This window comes from Oncorhynchus keta, chromosome 30, assembly GCF_023373465.1.
Source record: "Oncorhynchus keta strain PuntledgeMale-10-30-2019 chromosome 30, Oket_V2, whole genome shotgun sequence".
Lineage (NCBI taxonomy): Eukaryota > Metazoa > Chordata > Actinopteri > Salmoniformes > Salmonidae > Oncorhynchus > Oncorhynchus keta.
Genome location: NC_068450.1, coordinates 61,207,743 through 61,235,371, shown reverse-complemented (window position 1 = coordinate 61,235,371; position 27,629 = coordinate 61,207,743). Strand labels below are relative to the sequence as shown.

The following is a 27,629-nucleotide window of genomic DNA, read 5'->3' as shown; positions in this document are numbered from 1 at the left end:
ATTGATCTCTAAACACCACACACACACACACACACACACACACACACACACACACACACACACCAGGTCTGCAGTGTGCCTCTTACCTCTTCTTCTCGATGCAGAGATTATCTGCACTTGCATACTACTTGATAGACCTATGAAGTGATGTTTACCCTTGCCCATTCATGTACTGTAACCTATTGCTGCTCACTGCCTTGTGCCCCAGTCTCTCAATAATATCAAATAAGTGTCTGTACCAGAGGAGGCTGTTGAGGGGAGGACGGCTGATAATAATGTCTGGAATGGAGTAAACGGAATGGCATTAAGTTATTTGATACCATTCTACTGATTCCTCTCCAGTCATTACCACGAGCCCGTCCTCCCCAGTTTAGGTGCACCAGCCTCCTGTGGTATGTACTAATGTATCCTACTTTAGTAAAATATTGAAAGACGCCAACAGCACCTATGCTTATTGTATCTAAAAGTAGAACGTAAAAAAAACGGAACATTCTAGAAACATTTTATTACAAACAATAAAGAAAAACAATAACAAATAGTGATTTTAAATGGGAGTTTTTTTACAGCAATGGGGTGATTCTAGTTACAAGGTCAGGCAGCTTTAGAGATGTACGGTATATTCATGTCATGATTAGAGTGAAACATATCCCAACAGGTCACCCGGATGAACAGGAAGGAGTATGACATCTCTGAAGACTCAGGTGTTCCTCCAGGACACAGGAGGTTATTCTACCTGACACAGGGTCACAGTCCCTGTGTCACCCCTTACATAAAACCCTGGGTAGACAGGCTCAGTGAATGTAGAGTGGAATGTGTGCAGGTGGGTCAGTGTGTCAGAGGAGACGCTGTAGAAGGACAGCGTGCCGGCCGGCCAGTCCAGGTACACTCCCACTCTGTTGGAGCGGGGGGAGGGGACAGGTATGTCAGTTCTCTTATAATTGTGCCTGGCAGAGTAACTGTCATAAAAGCGGTTCAGATTCCAGGACTTGTCATTAGCTCCAAGCCGACTGTCAGGACCCTTTCCTCTCCTGCTGATTCCTTTATATGTTACCGCGATACAAGCCCTCCCACTCAACTCTACCTCCCAGTAGCAGCACCCAGTCAGACCCTCTCTACACAGCACCTGTTCATAGTCCTCAAATCTCTCTGGGTGATCAGAATACGGCTGCTCCCTCCAGGTCCATTCCACCTTCCTGTTCTCCTCAGACAGAGAGAGGGTTCTGTGTGCTGTGTTTGGGTCCAGTGTCAGATCACAGGCATCTAAATGGGGGAGAGCAGGATTGAAATATACTGTATTTGGGGAGAAAAACACTTGGAAAGCATGTATTTGAAAAATGCACAGTATGTCACGGCTGTCGAAAGAAGCGGACCAAGGTGCAGCGTGGTGAGCGTACATATTCTTTTTATTTGAATGAATGTCGCCAACAAAACAAAGACACGACCATGACACTTAACTGGGCTATAATGCCACCATACCTGTCCCCACAGCCGACGTGAGTAAAACATTTAAACGTGTTAACCCTCGCAAGGATGCAGGCCCAGACGGCATCCCCAGCCGCGCCCTCAGAGCATGCGCAGACCAGCTGGCTGGTGTGTTTACGGACATATTCAATCAATCCCTATCCCAGTCTGTTTTTCCCACATGCTTCAAGAGGGCCACCATTGTTCCTGTTCCCAAGAAAGTTAAGGTAACTGAGCTAAACGACTACCGCCCCGTAGTACTCACTTCCGTCATCATGAAGTGCTTTGAGAGACTAGTCAAGGACCATATCACCTCCACCCTACCTGACACCCTAGACCCACTCCAATTTGCTTACCGCCCAAATAGGTCCACAGACGATGCAATCTCAACCACACTGCACACTGCCCTAACCCATCTGGACAAGAGGAATACCTATGTGAGAATGCTGTTCATCGACTACAGCTCGGCATTTAACACCATAGTGCCCTCCAAGCTCGTCATCAAGCTCGAGACCCTGGGTCTCGACCCCGCCCTGTGCAACTGGGTACTGGACTTCCTGACGGGCCGCCCCCAGGTGGTGAGGGTAGGCAACAACATCTCCACCCCGCTGATCCTCAACACTGGGGCCCCACAAGGGTGCGTTCTGAGCCCTCTCCTGTACTCCCTGTTCACCCACGACTGCGTGGCCACGCACGCTCCAACTCAATCATCAAGTTTGCGGACGACACAACATTTGTAGGCTTGATTACCAACAACGACGAGACAGCCTACAGGGAGGAGGTGAGGGCCCTCGGAGTGTGGTGTCAGGAAAATAACCTCACACTCAACATCAACAAAACTAAGGAGATGATTGTGGACTTCAGGAAACAGCAGAGGGAACACCCCCCTATCCACATCGATGGAACAGTAGTGGAGAGGGTAGTAGATAGGCTGGTGGGTAGGTAGGTAGGTAGGTAGGTAGGTAGGTAGGTAGGTAGGTAGGTAGGTAGGTAGGTAGGCGGATAGGCAGGCAAGTAGGTAGGTAGGTAGGCTGGTGGCTAGGTAGGTAGGTAGGCGGATAGGTAGGTAGGTAGGTAGGTAGGTGGATAGGTAGGTAGGCGGATAGGCAGGCAGGTAGGTAGGTAGGCAGATAGGTAGGCTGGTGGGTAGGTAGGCGGATAGGCAGGCAGGTAGGTACGTAGGTAGGTAGGCGGATAGGTGGGCTGGTGGGTAAGTAGGTAGGCGGATAGGTAGGTAGGAGGTAGGTAGGTACACATCACAGACAAACTGAATTGGTCCACCCACACAGACAGCATCGTGAAGAAGGAGCAGCAGCGCCTCTTCAACCTCAGGAGGCTGAAGAAATTTGGCTTGTCACCAAAAGCACTCACAAACTTCTACAGATGCACAATCGAGAGCATCCTGTCGGGCTGTATCACCGCCTGGTACGGCAACTGCTCCGCCCACAACCGTACGGCTCTCCAGAGGGTAGTGAGGTCTGCACAACGCATAACCGGGGGCAAACTACCTGCCCTCCAGGACACCTACACCACCCGATGTCACAGGAAGGCCATAAAGATCATCAAGGACATCAACCACCCGAGCCACTGCCTGTTCATCCCGCTATCATCCAGAAGGCGAGGTCAGTACAGATGCATCAAAGCTGGGACCGAGAGACTGAAAAACAGCTTCTATCTCAAGGCCATCAGACTGTTAAACAGCCACCACTAACATTGAGTGGCTGCTGCCAACACACTGACTCAACTCCAGCCACTTTAATAATGGGAATTGATGGGAAATGATGTAAAATAGATGCTTCTGTAGCTCAGTTGGTAGAGCATGGCGCTTGTAACGCCAGGGTAGTGGGTTCGATCCCCGGGACCACCCATACGTAGAATGTATGCACACATGACTGTAAGTCGCTTTGGATAAAAGCGTCTGCTAAATGGCATATATTATTATATTATATAAAATATATCACTAGCCACTTTAAACAATGCTACCTAATATAATGTTTACATACCCTACATTATTCATCTCATATGTATACGTATATACTGTACTCTATATCATCTACTGCATCCTTATGTAATACATGTATCACTAGCCACTTTAACTATGCCACTTAGTTTACATACTCATCTAATATGTATATACTGCACTCAATACCATCTACCATCTACAAAGTTAACTACCCACAAAGACAGGTGGGAAAAAAAAGCTGCCTAAGTATGGTTCCCAATCAGAGACAACGATAGACAGCTGTCCCTGATTGAGAACCATACCCGGCCAAAACAAAGAAATACAAAACATAGAAAATAGAACATAGAATGCCCACCCAAATCACACCCCGACCAAAACAAAATAGAGACGTAAAAAGCTCTAAGGTCAGGGCGTGACACAGTATTTACACAAATATTTAAATACTCCCATGCATTTGACCCCAGGTCTGTTTGGAATTTGAAATAATGTATTCAGGAATATGTTTAAAAAAATACTTCCAAGTATTTCCAATAGAACAAGTTGATTAGGGCAACATTATTTGTGAAAATACTAAAATACACAGAAAATAAGCATTTAAAATGCATGCATTAACCCCAGGTCCAACAAACACAGCCTATGTCCATGCATTAACCCCAGGTCCAACACACACAGCCTGTCCATGCATTAACCCCAGGTCCAACACACACAGCCTATGTCCATGCATTAACCCCAGGTCCAACACACACAGCCTACGTCCATGCATTAACCCCAGGTCCAACACACACAGCCTACGTCCATGCATTAACCCCAGGTCCAACACACACAGCCTACGTCCATGCATTAAACCCAGGTCCAACACACACAGCCTACGTCCATGCATTAAACCCAGGTCCAACACACACAGCCTACGTCCATGCATTAACCCCAGGTCCAACACACACAGCCTATGTCCATGCATTAACCCCAGGTCCAACACACACAGCCTATGTCCATGCATTAACCCCAGGTCCAGCACACACAGCCTATGTCCATGCATTAACCCCAGGTCCAACACACACAGCCTATGTCCATGCATTAAACCCAGGTCCAACACACACAGCCTATGTCCATGCATTAACCCCAGGTCCACAACACACAGCCTATGTCCATGCATTAACCCCAGGTCCACAACACACACAGCCTATGTCCATGCATTAAACCCAGGTCCAACACACACAGCCTATGTCCATGCATTAACCCCAGGTCCAACACACACAGCCTATGTCCATGCATTAAACCCAGGTCCACAACACACACAGCCTATGTCCATGCATTAACCCCAGGTCCACAACACACATCCTATGTCCATGCATTAAACAAAAAAACTCACATTTTTGGGGCCCTGATTTTAACCTGCACCTTCCACCATGGTCCACACTATAGGAAAAGCAGAGGAGCAGACAGTCAATTAGTCTCTCACACACACACACACACACACACACACACACACACACACACACACACACACACACACACACACACACACACACACACACACACACACACACACACACACACACACACACACACACACACACACACACACACTTTACTGTAAACACACAGGACGGAGACATACTGGAGAATACATTGTGTTACACTGAGTACTGATTGATCCAAAACCTCAACATACTTGAGTTTCTCCAGTTTACAGTGTGGATCCTCCCATATAGCATAGAGCAGCTTCACTCCTGAGTCTCCTGGGTCATTGTAGCTCAGGTCCAGCTCTCTCAGGTGGGAGGGGTTTGTCCTCAGAGCTGAAGCCAGAGCAGCACATCCTTCCTCTGTGACCTGACAGCCTGACAGCCTGCATGAGGATTTCACATGAATATCAAAAATGACTGATGCATTTTGCTTCTTCTCTCAAAGTTGATATGGATGAAAGTTCAGTCTAAAATGTGTCGTTCACATTGGACTATGATAAAGTACTGTACGAGGTACTAAACTATTTCAGATACTTCTAAACCATGTTGCTCACAAACAGCGAGGAAAACTAAAGTATTGCTAAAATAGTTATATTCCTATCAGCATGGCTACAATATTGCTAAAAAATAATTGCTGAATTAATTATTGGAGAAAATTAAAATGATGTGGATTAAAAAGTTTGTTTTACAGGACCTTTGTTTTGCAGTATTGAAACTGAAAGTTAATTAAACTGAAATTGGCCTCTAAAACATGTTGATCTAATAAACAATTATTACTTGTTGAACAAGTACAGGGATACTCACTTCAGTGTCACCAGTTTACATTGTGGACTTTGCAGTCCAGCAGAGAGCAGCTTCACTCCTAAATCCTGCAGGTCGTTGCCACTCAGGTCCAGCTCTTTCAAGTGTGAGGAGATGAGAGCTGTGCCCAGCGCTTTGCAGCATCGTTTTGAGATGTTACATTGATTCAGCCTAAATGAGATGTTTAAAATAGACAATGAGGCTTTACAGCATGTTAATTGAGAAGTAGCATAGGACTATAGGACTATATATATATATATATATATATATACATACACACACACACACACACACACACACACACACACACACACACACACAGTTGAAGTCGGAAGTTGCACCTGAGCCAAATACATTTAAACTCCGTTTTTCACAATTCCTGACATTTAATACTAGTAAAAATTGGCCTAGGTCCTTTAGGATCACCATTAAGAATGTGAAATTTCAGAATAATAGTAGGGAGAATTATTTATTTCAGCTTATATTTCTTTCATCACATTCCCAGTGGGTCAGAAGTTTACATACACTCAATTAGTATTTGGTAGCATTGCCTTTAAATTGTTTAACTTGGGTCAAACATTTCGGGTAGCCTTCCACAAGCTTCCCACAATAAGTTGGGTGAATTTTGGCCCATACCTCCTGACAGAGCTGGTGCAACTGAGTCAGGTTTGTAGGCCTCCTTGCTCACACATTATTTTTCAGTTCTGCCCACAAATGTTCTATAGGATTGAGGTCAGAGCTTTGTGAGGGCCACTCCAATACCTTGACTTTGTTGTCCTTAAAGCCATTTTGCCACAACTTTGGAAGTGTGCTTGGGGTCATTGTCCATTTGGAAGACCCCTTTGCGAACAAGCTATAACTTCCTGACTGATGTCTTGAGATGTTGCTTCAATATATACTCATGATTTTCCTTCCTCATGATGCCAACTACTTTGTGAAGTGCACCAGTCCCTCCTGCAGCAAAGTACCCCCAAAACATGATACTGCCACCCCCGTGCTTCATGGTTGGGATGGTGTTCTTTGGGTTGCGAGCATCCCCCTTTTTCCTCCAAACATAACAATGGTCATTATGTCCAACAGTTCTATTTATGTTTCATCAGACCAGAGGACATTTCTCCAAAAAGTATGATCTTTGTCCCCATGTGCAGTTGCAAACCGTAGGCTGGCTTTTTATGGCGGTTTTGGATTAATGGCTTTTTCCTTGATGAGTGACCTTTCAGGTTATGTCGATATAGGACTCGTTTTACTGTGGATATAGATACTTTTGTACCTATTTCCTCCAGCATCTTCACAAGGTCCTTTGCTATTGCCCTGAGATTGATTTGCACTTTTTGCACCAAAGTACATTCATCTCTAGGAGACACAACGCGTCTCCTTCCTGAGCGGTATGACGGCTGCATGATTCCATGGTGTTTATACTTGCATACTATTGATTCTACAGATGAACGTGGTACCTTCAGGTGATTGGAAATTGCTCCCAAAGATGAACCAGACCTGTGGAGGTCTACAATTTGTTTCTGAGTTCTTGGCTGATTTCTTTTGATTTTCCCATGATGTCAAGCAAAGAGGCCAGAGTTTAAAGATAGGACTTGAAATACATCAACAGGTACACCTCCAATTAACTCAAATTATGTCAATTAGCCTATCAGAAGCTTCTAAACCATGATGTCATTTTCTGGAATTTTCTAAGCTATTTAAAGGCACAGTCAACTTAGTGTATGTAAACTTCTGACCCACTGGAATTGTGATACAGTGAATTATAAGTGAAATAATCTGTCTGTAAACAATTGTTGGAAAAATGACTTGTGTCATGCACAAAGTAGATGTCCTAAACGACTTGCCAAAACTATAGTTGGTTAACAAGAAAGTTGTGGAGTGGTTGAAATCGAGTTTTAATGACTCCAACCTAAGTGTATGTAAACTTCCGCTTCAACTGTATATATATATATTAGTTTAAATATTTCTTCCTGATGATCAGTATTTAAAATGTCCTAACAGTTACTCACAGGGCTGTTCTGGAGGCTTTGACTACTGGCAGCATCCTCAGAAGACCCTCCTCTGATCTAAAGTATTTCTTCAGGTCAAACACATCCAGCTCTTCTTCTGAAGTCAGCAACACAAACACCAGAGCTGAAAACAGTGCAGGTGACAGTTTGGCTGCTGAGAGACTTCCTGAGCTCAGGTATCTTTGGATCTCCTTCACTAGAGAATGGTCATTCAGCTCACTCAGACAGTGGAACAGATTGATGCATCTCTCCGGAGAGGGATTCTTCCTGATCTTCATCTTGATGTACTCAACTATTTCCTCATTGGTCTGTGAGCTGCTTCCTGTCTGTGTCAGTAGGCCTTGTAGGAGAGTCTGATTGGACTCCAGTGAGAGGCCCAGAAGGAAACGGAGGAACAGGTCCAGGTGTCCATTCTTACTCTTTAAAGCCTTGTCCACTGCACTCTTGAGTAAGTTCATCATAGGTTGGTGTTTCCGAAGTTTCCGCAAAAAGGAGGAGTTCTGTTGGACCAGTGGGTTTTTATTGCAGTTTATGAATGTGAGAAACACATAAACAGCAGCAAGACACTCCTGGATGCTCAGATGAACAAAGCTGAACACTGTCTTCTGACTGGTCCTCCCCTCCACCTTAAAGATCTCGGTGCACAATCCTGAGTACACGGATGCTTTTCTGACTCCAATGCCACACTCTGTCAGGTCTTCCTCATAGAAGATAAGATATCCCTTCTCCAGCTGATGAAATGCCAGCTCTCCAAGTTTGAGGACTATGTTGTCACTTCCTACGGAGTTCCCTTTTGCTCTCATCCTGTCTGTCTGAAAGATCAGGAAGTGTAAGTATGTCTCAGTCAGGGTTTTGGGCAAATCTCCACTCCCTGCTTCATCCAACAGCTTCTCTAGAACAGTGGCTAAAATCCAACAAAACACTGGTATGTGGCACATGATGTGGAGGCTCCTTGATGACTTGACATGGTTGATGATTCTGCTGGCCAGGTTCTTATCACTAATTTTCTTTGTGAAGTACTTCTCCTTCTGTTGGTCATTGAACCCTTGTACCTCTGTCCACTGGTGGATGTGTTGACGAGGGATCTGATTGGCTGCAGCAGGTCGGGAGGTTATCCAGATGAGAGCAGAGGGGAGGAGCTCTCCTGTGATGAGGTTTGTGATCAGTTGGTCCAGCGAGGCTGGCTTTGTGTCGTCTGTCAGAACCTTACTGTTGAAGTTCAGAGGAAGTCGACTCTCGTCCAGACCATCAAAGATGAACAGAACTTTAGAACCTTCCCCCAGGGTCTTCACCGGTCCCATGACAGTGAAGAATTGATGAAGCAGTTCAATCAGACTGCAGTCCTTTTCCCCCATATTAGAATTCATTTTGCAAAAAGGAAGTGGAAAGATGAAATCAATGTCTTGGTTCTCCTTTCCTTCTGCCCAGTCGTGAATAAACTTCTGAACGGAGACAGTCTTTCCCACGCCAGCGATGCCCAGTGTAAGCCCTGTTCTGATGCGCTTCTTTTGATCAGGTCGGGGTTTGAAAATGTTGCTGGCTTCAATAGTGGTCTCTCCTGTGGCTAGTGTTCTGGATTCCAAATGTATGACCTCATGCTCATCTCTGACCCCTCCCCAGGCCCCCTCGATCACATGGAGCTCAGTGTAGATCTGGTCTAGGTAGATGAAATCACCTTCCTTTGACGTCCCCTCATATATACAGCCGTACTTCTTCTTAAGGTAGGATTTCAGTTTGTCTTGGACTGCAAGAAAAAACAAAGATCCAGTAAGTTTACTTTTTATATACTGCCATGGTAACGGTATGTGTATGTGTTTGTGTTTGTGTGTGTGTATTGACGTCATTATGACGTTTTGTCAAACGTCTTTTTAGCAACCATAAATGATCTGGTTATTTCATATGACATATTTTACATGATGTCTCGTTGTCGGCATGATAGAAGACGTCTTTACCTGGTTGTTATCGGGTTGTTACCTGGTTATCTAAGACACTGCATCTCAGTGCTAGAGGCGTCACTACAGACAACCTGGTTCGAATTCAGACTGTATCACAACCGGCCGTGATTAGGAGTCCCATAGGGTGGCACAAAATTGGCCCAGCGTCGTCCTAGTTTGGCCGGTGTAGGTTGTCATTGTAAATAAGAATTGGTTCTTAACTGACTTGCCTAAAGGTTGAATTTAAAAAATAATCTGGTATACAACTGCATTCAGAAAGTATTCAGACTCTTTTCCTTTTTCCACATGTTGTTACATTACAGCATTATTTTAAAATGTATTCAATTAAACAATTTCCTCAATCTACTCATACTTGACAAAGCGAAAACAGTTTTTAGAAATGTTTGTGAAAGGTGTTAAAAATAAAAAAACGTGAAAATCTTACTTAGATACGTATTCAGACCCTTTGCTATGTGACTGGAAATGGGGCTCAGGTGCATCCTGTTTCCATTGATCATCATTGAAATGTTTCTACAACTTGATTGGAGTCCACCTGTGGTAAATTCAATTGATTGGATAGGATTTGGAAAGGCACACACCTGTCTATATAAGGTCCCGCAGTTGACAGTGCATATAAGAGCAAAAACCAAGCCATGAGGTTGAAGGAATTGTCCGTAGAGATCCGAGACAGGATTGTGACGAGGCACAGATCTGGAGAAGGGTACCGAAACATTTATGCAGCATTGAAGGTCGGGTTTGGTTTGCCAAAAAAGGCACCAAAAATATAAAAAAAAGACCATAAAAAAACAAGAATCTCTGGTCTGATGATACCAAGATTGAACTCTTTAATAACGCAGGAGTGGCTTCAGGACAGGTCTCTGAATATCCTTGAGTGGCCTAGCCAGAACCTGGACTTGAACCGGATCAAACATTTTTGGAGAGACTCTGTGCAGCAAAGCTCCCCATCCAACCTGACAGAGCTTGAGAGGATCTGCAGAGAAGAATGTGAGAAACTCCCCAAATACAAGTGTGCCAAGCTTTGTAGCGTCATACCCAAGAAGACTGGAGGCTGTAATCACTGCCAAAGGGGCTTGAACAAAAGTTCTGAGTAAAGGGTCTGAATACTTATGTAAATGTGATATCAGTTTAACATTTTTAATACATTTGCAAAAAATATCTAAAAACCTGTTTTTGCTTTGTCATAACGGGCTGTTGTATGAATATTGATGAGATTAATCCGACTGCACTGTATTTTACCTGGTCTTCTCAAGCAGAACCAGTTTCCTACCAGAATATGACATCATAATGAAGTCACCTGTCCATAGCCATGGGAATTAGGGGTGCTGAAGGTGCTGCAGCTGATACATTTAAATACATTTGGCAAATGTATATAATTATGGCTGTACAAGAAAGAAAGAAACAAAATACTAGGCTACACAAGAGAGCATAATCTAGCCACCAAGGAGCAATAGCTTATCTTAAAAAAAGGGGCTATTGGTTGCATTCAAAGACGAGGTCATTGTTATTGATCTCAGTTTGTCAGTGTCAGAGTATAGGCTGGGATTTCATGTAAAACGATGTAGAATTGCATGAATTAAAGCCACCCCCACCCGCCGGTCAGCACCTCCAACTCAAAACATTATCCTGCTGCTGTTGCCATGTTCACAAATTCGTCGAGTTGTGATGTCGGAAATACGACTGTTTCATTCTTGTGCTTTTTTACTTAAACTGTATTTAACTTGGCAAGTCAGTTAAGAACAAATTCTTATTTACGATGACGGCCTACACCGGCCAAACCCGGACGACGCTCGCCCATTTATCCGCCACCCTATGGGACTCCCAATCACGGCTGGTTGTGATACAACTAGCTTGATAGGCTAGATAACAGTTCTAATAATAAAGTTAGCAAGCTTGCAAAACATTGACAATATGGTCAAACTACATACATTATCCATATTGATGATGTCGTAGTTGTCAAAAATAGATTTATGGTCATCTTTTGGTTGAGAAAGTCAATCACCACAACATTTTCTCTGAGTTTCCCACTTATACTGTAATTGCGCCTGGGAGAGTTGTTCAAGTGAAACGTCCCAGTCGGAACTAGACATTTCCGATTTTTATTTTATCTTTATTTAACTAGACAAGTCAGCCAAGAACAAAATCTTATTTACAATGACAGCCTAGGAACAGTGGGTTAACTGCTTACCTCCGACTCAGGGGCAGAACGGTGTGGATTTTTACCTTGTCAGCTCAGGGATTTGATCCAGCAACATTTAGTTTACTGACCCAATGCTCTAACCACTAGGCTACCTGCCGTCCAATAACTCCAACAGCATGTGAACACGGCATCTGCACGTTTCAAATTCTGCCTGCTGGGTGCTGTTGTGTTGATTCAAACAGCTTACCTCTGACTTCTAAAACCACTGGAGCACTCGGGGCTGAGAGAGAGGCTGAGAGAGAGAGAGAGAGAGAGGCTGAGAGAGAGAGAGAGAGAGAGAGAGAGAGAGAGAGAGAGAGAGAGAGAGGGCTGAGAGAGAGAGAGAGAGAGAGAGAGAGAGAGAGAGAGAGAGAGAGAGAGAGAGAGAGAGAGAGAGAGAGAGAGAGAGAGAGAGAGAGAGAGAGAGAGAGAGAGTGTGAAAGAAAGCTCTTGTAGTACATCAGTTTCGTCTGGGATTTTCTGCTGCCTGCCATGTGTTGCTGCTTGTTATGTAAAAATTATAATAATCTTAAACGTAGTATAATTGTCTAACCTGCTGCTTCTGTTGTCTCACCCTCATTGTACTTGTTCTTTAACCTATCAGACAGTTGGTTCTGATTCATCTTCCTCAGGATTTCCAGTGAGATCTTCACAGCTCCCTCAGGACCATAGGTCTCCACCGTCGTGTTTGTAATGTCCAGTCTATCAGCATTCTCCAGCTGGCTCACTGGAATGTGAGGAAAGCCTTCCAGCACGTCCTGGGTCAGGTGCCATTTAAACACCTTTAGATCTACTTCGAGCAGGTCCTCCAGAGTGGCCAGCAGAAGCTCAGCAACAGAAGACATTTTGGATCACTGAGGATAAGACATGAGGAAGATATCTGCAATAGACTTCAGATACACATGACTCATCTGCCATAATAGTCATGGAGCATTCTTAAAAGTCAAATGCATCCAAGCCGAGCCCCCTACCCGGAAAAATCATTACAGTCCCACCGTTGTAGCTAGTCAGGTGTATTAGTACTGGGCTGGAACTAAAGCCTGCACACCTAGCTCTCCAGGACCAGGATTGGTATTTTCTTGCGACTCAAGCTAGAAAGTGTCTATAACCGACATTACTGGCTAAGCGAAAAACAATGCAGTGCATTCAGAAAGTATTCAGACCTCTTCCGTTTTTCCACATTTTGTTACGTTACAGCCTTATTCTAAAATGTATTAAATACAATTCTTTCCTCATCATTCTACGCACAATACACCATAACGACAAAGTTAAAACAGGTTTTTAGAAATGTTAGCAAATTTATTACAAATCCAAAACAGAAATACCTTATTTACATAAGTATTCAGACACTTTGCTATTAGACTCGGAATTGAGCTCAGGTGCATCCTGTTTCCATTGATCATCCTTGAGTCCACCTGTGGTAAATGTAATTAATTGGACATGATTTGAAGTGGCACACACCTGTCTATATAAGGTCCCACAGTTGACAGTGTATGTCAGGGCAAAAACCAAGCCATGAGGTCGAAGGAATTGTCCGTTGAGCTCCGAGACAGGATTGTGTCGGGGAACAGATTTGGGGAAAGTCTGCAGCATTGAAGGTCCCCAAGAACACAGTGGCCTCCATCATTCTTAAATGTAAGAAGTTTGGAACCAACAAGACTTTTCCTAGAGCTGGTCCCCCGGCCAAACTGACCAATCAGGGCTGAAGGGCCTTGGTCAGGGAGGTGACCAAGAACACGATGGTCACTCTGACAGAGCTCCAGAGTTCCTCTGTGGAGATGGGAGAACCTTCCAGAAGAACAACTATCTCTGCAGCACTCCACCAATCAGGCCTTTACAGTAGAGTGGCCAGACGGAAGCCACTCCTCAGTAAAAGGAACATGACAGCTCGCTTGGAGTTTGCCAAAAGGCACCTAAAGGACTCTCAGACCATGAGAAACAAGATTTTCTGGTCTGATGAAACCAACATTGAACTCTTGGGCCAGAATGCAAAGCGTCACGTCTGGAGGAAACCTGGCACCATCCCTACGGTGAAGCATAGCGGTGGCAGAATCATGCTGTGGGGATGTTTTTAAGCAGCAGGGACTGGGACAATAGTCAGGATCAAGGGAAAAATTAACAGAGAAAGTACAGAGCGATCCTTGATGAAATTCTGCTCCAGAGCGCTCAGGACCTCAGACTGGGGCAAAGGTTGACCTTCCAACAGGACAACAACCCTAAGCACACAGCCAAGACAACGCAGGAGTGGCTTTGGGACAAGTATCTGAATGTCCTTGAGTGGCCCAGCCAGAGCCCGGACTTGAACCCGATCAAACATCTTTGGAGAGACCTGAAAATATCTGTGCAGAGACGCTCCCCACCTAACCTGACAGAGCTTGAGAGGATCTGCAGAGAAGAATGGGAGAAACTCCCCAAATACAGGTGTGCCAAGCCTGTAGCGTCATACCCAAGAAGAATCGAGGCTGTAATTTCTGCCAAAGGTGCTTTAACAAAGTACTGAGTAATGGGTCTGAACACTTACGTAAATGTGACATTGACGTTTTTTTATTTGTATAATTTTGCTAAAATTTCTAAAAACCTGTTTTTGCATTGTTATTATGGGGTATTGCTTGTAGATTGATGAGGTGGAAAAACAATTGAATACATTTTAGGATAAGCCTGTAATGTAACAAAATGTGGAAAAAGTCAGAATACGGTCTGAATACTTTTTAAATGCACTGTATCACTAGCATATTACACACGACCCAACAACTTACAGTAGTGATCATTAGTCATTTATTTCTCCCCTTCGTGTGAAGCTCTGCTCTTCATTCTGCTGTCTGGTGAACTGAAGGGAGAGTCAAGGTACAAAGCGTTTCACTGATCCACCTCCTCCCTGTAGGAACCAGTTGGTCCCCAACATTGTCTCACCACTGTAAGCCTAAACATGTCGTAACAGAGAGAAGAATGTTGGTGAATATGTTTATACATCAAACAGAATTCAAGTGTACACAGCCAAATATACTCACAGTCAGTGGTGGAAAGTACTTAAGTAAAAAACACTTGAAAGTACTACTTAGTTTTTTGAGGTATTGTTGACAACTTTTACTTCACTACATTACTAAAGAAAATAATGTACTTTTTACTCCTTACATTTTCCCTGACACCCAAAAGTACTAGTTACATTTTGAATGCTTAGCAGGACAGGAAAATTGTCTAATTCACACACTTATCAAGAGAACATCCCTGGTCATCCCGAATGCCTCCAATTTGTCAGACTCACTAAACACAAATGCTTAGTTTGTAAATGATGTCTGAGTGTTGAAGTGTCCCCTCGCTATTCGTAAAAAAATAAAATCATGCTGTCTGGTTTGCTTAATATAAGGAATTTTAAATTATTCATACTTGTACTTTTAATTTGGATACTTAAGTATATTTTAAACCAAATACTTTTAGACTTTTACTTAAGTAGTATTTTACTGGGTGAATTTCACTTTTACTTCAGTCCTTTTCTATTAAGGTATCTTTACCTTTACTCAAGTATGGCATTTGGGTACTTTTCAACCACTGCTCACAGTTCCTAACCCATTTCCTCATGTCCATCCGTAAGCCCTTCCTCTCCACCAAGTACAAGTTAATTAACTACACAAACACTTCATATAGAGCTGGTTTGATAAAAAGTAGATTTAAAGAAAAACATTGTGAGAGGCAGTACCTCCTTTTAACAGTGTGTACTGATCCACGTCAGACTTAACACATAACATTAAGTCAATGTTCTCTTACTCAGTCCAGGCGATACTACTCTCCCTTATACTATATAACCCTTACTCCATTCACTCACTCTGCTCTGTCGTGTGGATTAATTTCTGAAATATTTACTTTATGTAATCTCCGTTTTGAAGATGATATTCTACTTTGTCGTCTCATAATAGAACAACTCGTTTTTTTACTCTTAACTTTTCCGGAGGACCTTACACAACACCAGGAAGTCGCAGTGGAGAGACCGAGTTTCTTATTAATAGTATTTTAACATTTGGAAACTAGCAATGGTGGAAACTCCCTCCAGCCAATGCCTACAACAATCCTATATGGTTTTAAATCCATGAAGGGGGAGTCCAAGTATCCAACACTTATTTTACATCTGAAGCATAGTGAATACTTGTATTACAGTATACTTCTGTACAGTTGTATAGTTGTATGGCTGTTTGCGTAGTTTTATAGTGGTTACGTTTTATAGTTGTGTTGCTGTTTGTTATTTCCCCCCCACAAAAAAACTCACCATGTCAACGAATCGTTCTGCATGTGGTCCGACAGCTTCCAGCTTGAATTAGTTGTCATGGCTCATCTGAACATGTGTAGTAGGGTTGGGTGATTTGAACCAGTTCAATTGTTACCTACTAATTAGGGTTCCACACGAAACGTTGACCAAAATTACGAATGCTGCCCTCATATCCCATAGTATATATCCCCTAGTATAATGCTGCCCTCATATCCCATAGTATATATCCCCTAGTATAATGCTGCCCTCATATCCCATAGTATATATCCCCTAGTATAATGCTGCCCTCATATCCCATAGTGCCCTCATGTCCCATAATAATAAAAACACATATTTGTTATAATACCTTTTCAACTAATTGTTGGATGCAACAAAGGGACTGAAAAACCTATACATTTATTCTAGTTATTCTATAGATTTATCAAATACGGTTATTGTTTTGTAGAAACAAATACTTTGTATCCGAATTTTGCCAAATATACAGTGAGAAATGAAATGTAGTAATATTGTAACAGTTACATTGTAACACAAATGCAAACGCAAACGCTATCGACGTACTTCCTGTTTTCACCAGAGCGTCGTACAGCAAACATGGCGGCCTCCGGTGGAAGAACCGTGAGATATTTTCTCTGGAAATGCGGAAATTGCTGCTCCAATTTTAACACAGTCTCGTCAAATTTAACTCGCCAGGTAAAGCCAGGAGTTTAATTTGGCATGTTTTCACGGAAATGTCAACGGGGCTGCACTGTAGAGAAGGGCTGAGTTGTCCTTGAAATAGCTCAGCGCTAGTAGCAATGCGCTGCCTTGTCAACTAGCTCACATGTAAACTGTCATTGAAGTAAGACAGACAGAGAGCTAAGTAGCTAGTTGACTCTCTAGATATTGTTCTTCTTGTCTCAACATGCATGCCATAATGGACATAGCTAGCTACATGAACATATTGGACATACAAGTCGCAATATTTTGGTTTAATAGAACCTTAGTTAGCTAAGCCTCACAGAGCTTGTTTGCGTAGCTAGCTAACGTTTTACTACGTTCATCCAATGTTAGTCCCATTTACTAGTGGATACCTTGCTGTCAAATGCCCATCAGTTGGTCTATTTGTGAATGCCAAATCTCACCGTTTCAGACTAACTTAATGCACCTAAAAGACCAGAGCCACCTACAGAGACTGTCTATTAGCCCAGATAACTAACATTCATCCATCCCTGTGATACCAAGGCCCTGGGTTATTAAAGCACCAGTTCTATACTACAGTATGTATCCTAACATAAGAACCTCCTCTCTCCCACACCTCAGGTGCTGTCCAGACAGCTATGTGTGAGTGCTGTTCTCCACAGGAAGAACCTGGCTGCAGCGGGCCCAGAGAAGTTCTCAGAGGAGTTCATCAAGAAGCAGGTGGAGGAGTTCAACATCGGGAAGAGACATCTAGCCAACATGATGGGAGAGGACCCTGAGACCTTCACTCAGGGGGACATTAATGTAAGAAAGACTGCACTTGTGTCTAACGAGGGGTGTACAACTCCTGTCTTTCATAGAGGGATGCAGTGTAAACCCTAGATGGATATAGTGTAATGCAGTTTTTTGTCCTTACCCTACAATCAGAGACGGATTCATACCTCAATAAGTCTATGTGTCCACCATCAACTCAATTGAGATATGCATTTGGCTCGGCAAGGTTTAGAAAGGTGGCACCTTATTTGGGGTAAATACATTATGCTTTCTTTCTCAGAGGAGATGTCACATGTCTTTAAGGTGGTTTTCCAGCCATATTAGTTTAATTCCCCAACAGTAGTTGAGAATCGTCTCTGGTCTGTCTCTGGTCTGTCTCCGCATGCCATCAGCAGCATCTGGTGGAGCCGATCACACAGACACACTCTAACAGTCACCAGCAGGGGCCAGCACTGTGTAATGTGCTGTGTCCACTGTATTAGCAACGACTGATACACACACATCTCATGTTTTATTCATTACGAAGGAAGAATGCATTAGCTTCGTTTGCCCCACTCATTTAGTTTGATTTCCCATGATTCTTCACTTCCCGGTGGTGTCTAACCATTGTTCTATATAATGAACAGAACTGTTAGCACTTACCAGTGGGCTGTGTAAAGCAGTTTGTGGTCATACGCATGTCCTTAAAACACCTAGGTGATGGGGTAAGGAAGTTTAATTGAAAATAACAAAGGCCGGCGCACTGAATTTGCCCCCAATTACCACCTTTAATGACAACATTTCGATCCAACACTGATCTTCATCAGGGCAAGCAGACCGTGTTATCCCATCTCCTAATATATCCACATTTTACCTCACAGAGCCATTACACATACGACGCATAGTGGGTGTAGATGCTATACAAAACATGGCCATACAAAAAGCTACACTTTATGCATAATCAATAAACAGAGAGGTACATGTTGTCATCAATAATTAAATTCATATGTGCAATCAGGCCGGGTTGGAACCTAGAGAGCAGTAAGGGAATATTATGTTCAAAAGTGTAAAACACCCACCTACATTACCATGACATGTGGGATGCATGGTGGTCGTGCAAATCATTGCAGAGTGACCTACAAAACAACTTGTGTACCTCTATTATTTTGGTATCCATAAGATGTGCACATATAGTCATTATGAAAATAAACAATAAGACCTGGATCTGATCACACAGACAGACTCAGCAGGGGCCTGTAATGTGCTGTGTCCACTGTATTAGCAACGCCTGATACACACACATCCCATGTTTTATTCATTACGAAGGAAGAATGCATTAGCTTCGTTTGCCCCACTCATTTAGTTTGATTTCCCATGATTCTTCACTTCCTGGCAGTCTCTAACCTTCTATCCTATCTAATGAATAGAGCTGTTAGCAGTGGGCTTTGTAACAGGAAGTGACATGGAGCGTCCCATCGTCAGATGAGTGGAGGAGAGGGAGAGATGTGGAAAATGGGGGAATGGGGAGACTGGAGAGGGAAATGAGGGAGACTGGAGAGGGAAATGAGGGAGACTGGAGAGGGAAATGAGGGAGACTGGAGAGGGAAATGAGGGAGACTGGAGAGGGAAATGAGGGAGACTGGAGAGGGAAATGAGGGAGACTGGAGAGGGAAATGAGGCAATGGAGGACCACTGTAGGGGGAATTAGGGGTAAAGGAGGGGTAACGGGGGAGACTGGAGAGGGAAATGGGGGAGACTGGAGAGGGAAATGAGGCAATGGAGGACCGCTGTAGGGGGAATTAGGGGTAAAGGAGGGGTAACTGGGGAGACTGAGAGGGAAATGGGGGAGACTGGAGAAATGAGGCAATGGAGGACCGCTGAGGGGAAATGAGGGACTACTGGAGGGGTAACTGGGGAGACTGGAGGGAAAACGGGGGAGACTGGAGAGGGAAATGGGGAGACTGAGAGAAATGAGGCAATGGAGGACCACTGTAGGGGGAATTAGGGGTAAAGGAGGGGTAACTGGGGAGACTGGAGAGGGAAATGGGGAGACTGGAGGGAAATGCAATGGAGGACCGCTGGGGGGAATTAGGGGTAAAGGAGGGGTAATGGGGAGACTGGAGAGAGAAATGAGGAATGGAGGACCACTGTAGGGGGAATTAGGGGTAATGGGGAGACTGGAGAGGGAAATGGGGAGACTGGAGAGAGAAATGAGGCAATGGAGGACCGCTGTAGGGGGAATTGGGGGTAAAGGAGGGGTAACTGGGGAGACTGGAGAGGGAAATGGGGGAGACTGGAGAGGGAAATGAGGGACTACTGGAGGGGGAATTAGGGGTAAAGGAGGGGTAATGGGGAGACTGGAGAGGGAATGGGGGACTACTGTAGGGGGAATTAGGGGTAAAGAGGGGAAATGGGGGAGACTGGAGGGGGAATGGGGGACCACTGTCGGGGGAATTAGGGGTAAAGGAGGGGAATTGGGAGTAGACTGGAGGGGAATGGGGAGACTGGAAAGGGAATGGGGGACCACTGGAGGGGAATTAGGGGTAAAGGAGGGGTAATGGGGAGACTGGAAGGGGAATGGGGGACCACTGGAGGGGGAATTAGGGGTAAAGAGGGGAAATGGGGAGACTGGAGGGGAATGGGGACCACTGGAGGGGGAATTAGGGGTAAACAGGGGAAATGGGAGAGACTGGAGAGGGAATGGGGGACCACTGGAGGGGGAATTAGGGGTAAAGGAGGGGAAATGGGAGAGACTGGAGGGGGAATGGGGGACCACTGGAGGGGGAATTAGGGGTAAAGGAGGGGAAATGGGGAGACTGGAGGGGAATGGGGGACCACTGGAGGGGGAATTAGGGGTAAAGGAGGGGTAATGGGGAGACTGGAGGGGGAATGGGGGACCACTGGAGGGGGAATTAGGGGTAAAGGAGGGGTAATGGGGAGACTGGAGGGGAATGGGGGACCACTGGAGGGGGAATTAGGGGTAAAGGAGGGGTAATGGGGAGACTGGAGGGGGAATGGGGGACCACTGGAGGGGGAATTAGGGGTAAAGGACCAATGGAGAGACTGGAGGGGGAATTAGGGGTAAAGGAGGGGTAATGGGGAGACTGGAGGGGGAATGGGGGACCACTGGAGGGGGAATTAGGGGTAAAGGAGGGGTAATGGAGAGACTGGAGGGGGAATGGGGGACCACTGGAGGGGGAATTAGGGGTAAAGGAGGGGGAATGGGGACCACTGGAGGGGGAATTAGGGGTAAAGGAGGGGGAATGGGGGACCACGGGAGGGGGAATTAGGGGTAAAGGAGGGGGAATGGGGGACCACTGGAGGGGAATTAGGGGTAAAGGAGGGGGAATGGGGGACCACTGGAGGGGAATTAGGGGTAAAGGAGGGGGGACCACTGGAGGGGGAATTAGGGGTAAAGGAGGGGTAATGGGGAGACTGGAGGGGGAATGGGGGACCACTGGAGGGGGAATTAGGGGTAAAGGAGGGGTAATGGAGAGACTGGAGGGGGAATGGGGGACCACTGGAGGGGGAAACCACTGGAGGGGGAATTAGGGGTAAAAGGGGGAACTGGGGGACTAAATGAGGGGGCTTGGGAAAGGAGGGGGAATGGGGGACCACTGGAGGGGGAATTATGGGGTAAAGGAGGGGAATAGGGGGACCACTTGGGGGAATTAGGGGTAAAGGAGGGGAATGGGGGACCACTGGGGGGAATTGGGTAAAGGAGGGGATGGGGGACCACTGGAGGGGAATTAGGGGTGAAATGAGGGGGAATGGGGACCACTGGAGGGGGAGGGGTAAAGGGAGGGGTTAGGGGTAAAGATGGGGGACCACTGGAGGGGGAATTAGGGGTAAAGGAGGGGGAATGGGGGACCACTGGCTGGGGAATTAGGGGGAGGGGGAATGGGGGACCACTGGAGGGGGAATTACACACAAGGACACACAAATGGGGACCACTGGAGGGGGAATTAGGGGTAAAGGAGGGGGAATGGGGGACCACTGGAGGGGGAATTAGGGGTAAAGGAGGGGAATGGGGGACCACTGGAGGGGGAATTAGGGGTAAAGGAGGGGGAATGGGGGACCACTGGAGGGGGAATTGGGGGTAAAGGAGGGGAAGGGGGACCACTGGAGGGGGAATTAGGGGTAAAGGAGGGGGAATGGGGGACCACTGTCCTCTGGGGGGAATTAGGGGTAAAGGAGGGGGAATGGGGGACCACTGGAGGGGGAATTAGGGGTAAAGGAGGGGGAATGGGGGACCACTAAAGGAGGGGGAATGGGGGACCACTGGAGGGGGAATTAGGGGTAAAGGAGGGGAAATGGGAGAGACTGGAGGGGGAATGGGGGACTACTGGAGGGGGAATGGGGGACCACTGGAGGGGGAATGGGGGAGACTTGCGCCTATGTGTTGTTGTTGATTCTGGTTCAGTTATGACATTCCTATTAGTGCAAACAATGCAATTGTTAGCAGCAGAGATAATAAAAGGGAAACTTAGTTTCTAAATGAGGCTCTGTGCAGAAAGTATCGTGTAGCAGTACTCTCTCTACGTTTTTTATTGACATAGATGGAGTTCAGACCGAGTGGAGGAATCTAGAGTGCTGTGAACAACACATTGAAATCTGTGGCAGGGAGAAGGTCTCTCCCTTTCCCCTCTCTCTGTCTCTCCCTAGGGGACTCTGCCATATTGCAGCCTAGGGTATGAAATGAACAGGTGCTGCATTCATCTGGCACAGTGTTCCACTCTCCTCCTCCCGTCTTCTTCTTTTTACCTCCCCCTCACCTGCCCCTCTCTCTTCCACCTCTCTCTCTTTGATTCCCCTCGTCTTGACAGCCCAAAAGGCTGCAACATGCTCTCTCCTTCCAGCACCTGTTCCCTCTTAATTGAGCAGACAGAGTGAAGGAGGAAAATAAGTTAAAGATGAGGGAGAGGAGGGATGAGCAGACTGGCTGGAGAAGAGTGGCAGGGTGGACACTACCTGTCTGTCCCCCTCCCCCACACACCCCCACACACACACACACACACAAATGCACACCTTCAGAGACACGTGCACACACACACACACACACCTTCAGACCTGGCTGTCCACACACACACACACACACACACCCACCCTGTCAAGAGTAGTGCCATCTGTAGCAGCACTAATGACCTGGCTCCACTCTGCTGCCTTCACAAGGAGACTGGCTGTGAGTGTGTGAACTTAGGGTGAACTGGTGACTCTAGTCTGTCCTCTGGTTCCTGTCACCTAGCTGTTTGTTTGTTCTCTCTCCCCTCTAACTTTCACTGCTGTTCTCTAGGAACTTCCCTCTAGCCTTTATCTGAACTCTTACAAGACTGGAGTGTCTCCTCTCTAACCTATTAGCTAGCCTGGCTGCTACTATCATTTATCCCTGTTCAGAGCTGGCTGTCAAACTAAAGGTTCAAATCCATTTTTATTGGTCACACACACATGGTAAGCAGATGTTAATGCGAGTGTAGCGAAAAGCTTGTGCTTCTAGATCCGACCATGCAGTAATATCTAACAAGTAATCAAACAATTGCACAACAACTACATCATACAAACAAGTGTAAATTAATGAGTAAGAATATGCACATAAAAATATATGGATGAGCGATGGCCAAACGGCATAGGCATGATGCAGTAGATGGTATAGAGTACAGTATATACATATGAGATGATTAATGTAGGGTATGTAAACATTATGTAAAGTGGCATTGTTTAAAGTGGCAAATGATACATTTATTACATCCAATTTTTCATTATTAAAGTGACTAGAGATGAGTCAATATCTTGGCAGCAGCCACTCAATGTTAGTGATGGCTGTTTAACAGTCTGATGGCCTTGAGATAGAAGCTGTTTTTCAGTCTCTCGGTCCCAGCTTTGATGCACCTGTACTGACCTCGCCTTCTGGATGATAGCGGGGTGAACAGGCAGTGGCTCGGGTGGTTGTTGTCCCTGATGATCTTTTTGGTTTCTCCCTGTTTAGAGCTGGCTGTTTAAACTAAATGTTTCTCCCTGTTCAGAGCTGGCTGTTTAAACTAAATGTTTCTCCCTGTTCAGAGCTGGCTGTTTAAACTAAATGTTTCTCCCTGTTCAGAGCTGGCTGTTTAAACTAAATGTTTCTCCCTGTTCAGAGCTGGCTGTTTAAACTAAATGTTTCTCCCTGTTCAGAGCTGGCTGTTTAAACTAAATGTTTCTCCCTGTTCAGAGCTGGCTGTTTAAACTAAATGTTTCTCCCTGTTCAGAGCTGGCTGTTTAAACTAAATGTTTCTCCCTGTTCAGAGCTGGCTGTTTAAACTAAATGTTTCTCCCTGTTCAGAGCTGGCTGTTTAAACTAAAGGTTTCTCCCTGTTTAGAGCTGGCTGTTTAAACTAAAGGTTTCTTTCTCCCTGTTCAGAGCTGGCTGTTTAAACTAAATGTTTCTCCCTGTTCAGAGCTGGCTGTTTAAACTAAATGTTTCTCCCTGTTCAGAGCTGGCTGTTTAAACTAAATGTTTCTCCCTGTTCAGAGCTGGCTGTTTAAACTAAAGGTTTCTCCCTGTTTAGAGCTGGCTGTTTAAACTAAAGGTTTCTCCCTGTTTAGAGCTGGCTGTTTAAACTAAAGGTTTCTCCCTGTTTAGAGCTGGCTGTTTAAACTAAACGTTTCTCCCTGTTTAGAGCTGGCTGTTTAAACTAAAGGTTTCTCCCTGTTCAGAGCTGGCTGTTTAAACTAAAGGTTTCTCCCTGTTTAGAGCTGGCTGTTTAAACTAAATGTTTCTCCCTGTTTAGAGCTGGCTGTTTAAACTAAATGTGTCTCCCTGTTCAGAGCTGGCTGTTTAAACTAAAGGTTTCTCCCTGTTTAGAGCTGGCTGTTTAAACTAAAGGTTTCTCCCTGTTTAGAGCTGGCTGTTTAAACTAAAGGTTTCTCCCTGTTTAGAGCTGGCTGTTTAAACTAAAGGTTTCTCCCTGTTTAGAGCTGGCTGTTTAAACTAAAGGTTTCTCCCTGTTTAGAGCTGGCTGTTTAAACTAAATGTTTCTCCCTGTTTAGAGCTGGCTGTTTAAAGGTTTCTCCCTGTTTAGAGCTGGCTGTTTAAACTAAAGGTTTCTCCCTGTTTAGAGCTGGCTGTTTAAACTAAAGGTTTCTCCCTGTTTAGAGCTGGCTGTTTAAACTAAAGGTTTCTCCCTGTTCAGAGCTGGCTGTTTAAACTAAATGTGTCTCCCTGTTTAGAGCTGGCTGTTTAAACTAAAGGTTTCTCCCTGTTTAGAGCTGGCTGTTTAAACTAAAGGTTTCTCCCTGTTCAGAGCTGGCTGTTTAAACTAAATGTGTCTCCCTGTTTAGAGCTGGCTGTTTAAAGGTTTCTCCCTGTTTAGAGCTGGCTGTTTAAAGGTTTCTCCCTGTTTAGAGCTGGCTGTTTAAACTAAATGTTTCTCCCTCCATCTTTATGATATGTTAATGATATTTGACTTCTCTCCTGTTTCTGTTCCAGAGAAGCATTGCATACCTGTTCCCCTCCGGCCTATTTGACAAAAAAGCCAAACCACTGATGAAGGTAAGACTAGACGTCTCATGTAGAAGTGTATTAACTCAGAAACTTCATATTCATTAGTGATTCAAAATCTACATATTTTCTTCCAGCATCCGGATGAGGTGTTTCCAAAACAGAGAGGTATGGATTGTTCTACTCCTATGGTCATTTTCACTCTGTGTGAGAGCTGCACTTTCACAACATCACCAGCAGGGGGACCTCTCTGAGTTTTTGCTCAATCTCTAACTGATTGGGCTAGACAAAGTAAAGTGGTTTACACCAATGGCCTAACTCTCTCTCTCTTTCTCCCTCTGTCTCTCTCTCACGCACGCTCTCTCTCTCTCACACTTCACACACACACACACACACACACACACACACACACACACACATCCTCTAGCTGTCCAATGGGGCGCAGATGGACGGCCATTCCACTTTCTGTTCTACACAGGAAAGCAGTCCTACTACTCTCTAATGCACGTGAGTACTGTGTGTATGAGTGAGAGACTGAGGGGGGATGTTTTTCTGGAGGTAGAAAGCCCTGGTCTGCCCCCAGGGCCCTATTTATGGGAGAGAGAGGCTTCTGATCCCCAGGGAAAGGTGCTCCTGTCACATCCCATTTCACACACACAGCCAGAGCTACAGCTGAATACAGCAGGAGGGAGGGAAGGGTGGGGAGGTATTGAGAGCAATGTGGATGGAGGTGGGATGGTGAGAGTAGGAGCAGTGTGAGGGGGTGGGGGTGTTTGGGAGAGGTGGGTTGTGGAAGGTAGGGAGGGGTGCAGACAGGCAGGGGGCGTGACTGTGTCTGTGACGGGCCCCTCTGTCCCCGTCCTAAATCGTGTTTCAGGCCTGGCTCGGTGACTACCATGGCTGATCAGGCTTTGTGCCTGGTCAGGCTTTGTGCCTGGATGAGAGCTGCTCTGCCCTGGGGATTTCACCAGAGAGGTAGAGGGTCCCTGGAGACCGGTGCTGTAGATTAGCTACCCACCTCTACCCACTCAGCTTACCCTCCATCCCTCCATCTTCTGTATTTTTCCTTCACACCCGCTCGTTCTCCCTCTTTACCTCCCTCTTGTTTATATGGTTGATTTGACCGAGGACAGAGGTGTGTTTCTCTGGCAGATAAGAAGTGTGTGTAACCTGGCAATGTTTTGTCCTCTTGTCAACCCCCCCCCCCCCTTCCCATGCCTTGCAGTTAAGGGAGGGCTGTCTGTCTCTCTGAGGGAAAACTACTCTCTCTCTTTCTCTCAATTCAATTTAAGGGCTTTATTGGAATGGGAAACATATGTTAACTAGATAATAAACAAAAGTGAAATAACCTATAAAAATTACAGTAAACATTACACTCTCTCTCTCTCTCTCTTCTCTTCTCTGTGACGGGGAACTCACAGAGCCTCCACTCTTTTGGCTTTTCTCTCTCCCCCCCTCCCCCTCTCAGCCCGGACCCCTGTAGTGCAACTCGACCACAACAAACACCCCAGTGTGCCTTGCAGGGGAGAACTGAGTCTGAGATGAAGAGGGGGACGGGTCACTACACCCTCTGTTTCCCCCTCTTTCTATGCGTCTCTCTCACTTCACAATGTTTTGTTTGATACCTCTGGAAGAAACACAATCCCAACATTTGAGTGTACCCCTACCCTACCTCCTGATGAGGGGAACCAGGGGTACCTGACTACCCCCTACCCTCTGCTGAGGGGAACCAGGGGTACCTGACTACCCCCTAACCAGGGGTACCTGACTACCCCTACCCTCTGCTGAGGGGAACCAGGGGTACCTGACTACCCCCTACCCACTGCTGAGGGGAACCAGGGGAACCTGACTACCCCCTACCCTACCCACTACTGAGGGGAACCAGGGGTACCTGACTACCCCCTACCCTACCCAGTGCTGAGGGGAACCAGGGGTACCTGACTACCCCCTACCCACTACTGAGGGGAACCAGGGGTACCTGACTACCCCCTACCCTCTGCTGAGGGGAACCAGGGGTACCTGACTACCCCCTACCCTCTGCTGAAGGGAACCAGGGGTACCTGACTACTCCCTACTCTATCCTCTGCTAAAGGGAACCAGGGGTACCTGACTACTCCCTACTCTATCCTCTGCTAAAGGGAACCAGGGGTACCTGACTACTCCCTACTCTATCCTCTGCTAAAGGGAACCAGGGGTACCTCACTACCCCCTTCATATCTAAACCCCGTTACAACATGAGTATGATGTTAGAGCCGGGACACTGGAGCCTCTGAAGCCAAAGGATTTCCTGATATTCCTCAGAGCTTTGCTATGTCAGGGCTCACTGGTGAAGACATATCAAGACCATGCTAACAGGGTGCTGCTTCACGCTGCTTATTGAATCTGAGGAACTAGAAGTCAGTCGAGAGTTGAGTATAAAATGTTCAAGTGTAGGAGGCATTCATTTCTCTTCTTTATCTCTTTCTCTCTATATGACTGGCTTGTCCTCCTCTTTTTCATCCAGGCCTCTATACCTCAATCATTTCCCAGGAAATTGTTGGGCCCAGTGTTCACAAATGTGTAATGCCAAACCCCCTCACACCACCACCTGCCCTCCCTTTTTATGAAGATTATTTTATTACTTATTTTTTGTGACACAAAT

The 27,629-nt window shown here is 45.6% G+C and overlaps 2 protein-coding genes and 1 long non-coding RNA gene across 17 annotated transcripts in view; 2 read left to right on the top strand and 1 right to left on the bottom strand.

Annotated features, from left to right (window-relative positions):
* Window positions 1-490: 490 nt before the first annotated feature.
* Window positions 491-16,458, bottom strand: LOC118381025 (NACHT, LRR and PYD domains-containing protein 12-like). Of its 6 annotated transcripts, none has more exons than XM_052489024.1 (9): window positions 16,084-16,458; window positions 14,582-14,745; window positions 12,379-12,679; window positions 12,034-12,102; window positions 7,695-9,438; window positions 5,692-5,859; window positions 5,097-5,270; window positions 4,794-4,840; window positions 491-1,260 (listed from the first exon to the last, which is right to left on the bottom strand). In XM_052489024.1, the coding sequence occupies exons 3-9, from the start codon at window positions 12,668-12,670 to the stop codon at window positions 725-727; spliced, it is 3,030 nt and encodes a 1,009-aa protein (XP_052344984.1). In that variant the 5' UTR covers window positions 12,671-12,679; window positions 14,582-14,745; window positions 16,084-16,458; the 3' UTR covers window positions 491-724. The 6 variants fall into 6 exon arrangements, with proteins under 6 accessions (XP_052344984.1, XP_052344986.1, XP_052344985.1 ...); XM_052489026.1 differs by having other exon boundaries at window positions 12,034-12,066; XM_052489025.1 differs by lacking the exon at window positions 16,084-16,458 and adding an exon at window positions 15,684-16,051.
* A 146-nt stretch (window positions 16,459-16,604) lies between these two features.
* LOC118377147 (28S ribosomal protein S9, mitochondrial) overlaps window positions 16,605-27,629 on the top strand; it is a 25,796-nt gene continuing 14,771 nt past the window's right edge. Inside the window, exons 1-5 of the mRNA XM_052489030.1 lie at window positions 16,605-16,773; window positions 17,383-17,565; window positions 24,977-25,039; window positions 25,126-25,156; window positions 25,416-25,495. Coding sequence (XP_052344990.1) covers window positions 16,615-16,773; window positions 17,383-17,565; window positions 24,977-25,039; window positions 25,126-25,156; window positions 25,416-25,495 — 516 coding nt within the window. The 5' untranslated portion in view covers window positions 16,605-16,614. The remainder of the gene's footprint in view (window positions 16,774-17,382; window positions 17,566-24,976; window positions 25,040-25,125; window positions 25,157-25,415; window positions 25,496-27,629) is intronic.
* LOC127914050 (uncharacterized) lies at window positions 22,602-24,923 on the top strand. 10 transcript variants are annotated; one of them, XR_008087732.1, is made up of 5 exons: window positions 22,602-23,888; window positions 24,041-24,114; window positions 24,337-24,484; window positions 24,554-24,664; window positions 24,845-24,906. It is a non-coding gene; the product is annotated as an uncharacterized LOC127914050 (long non-coding RNA). The 10 variants fall into 10 exon arrangements; XR_008087728.1 differs by having other exon boundaries at window positions 24,739-24,847; XR_008087731.1 differs by having other exon boundaries at window positions 24,337-24,664; window positions 24,845-24,923.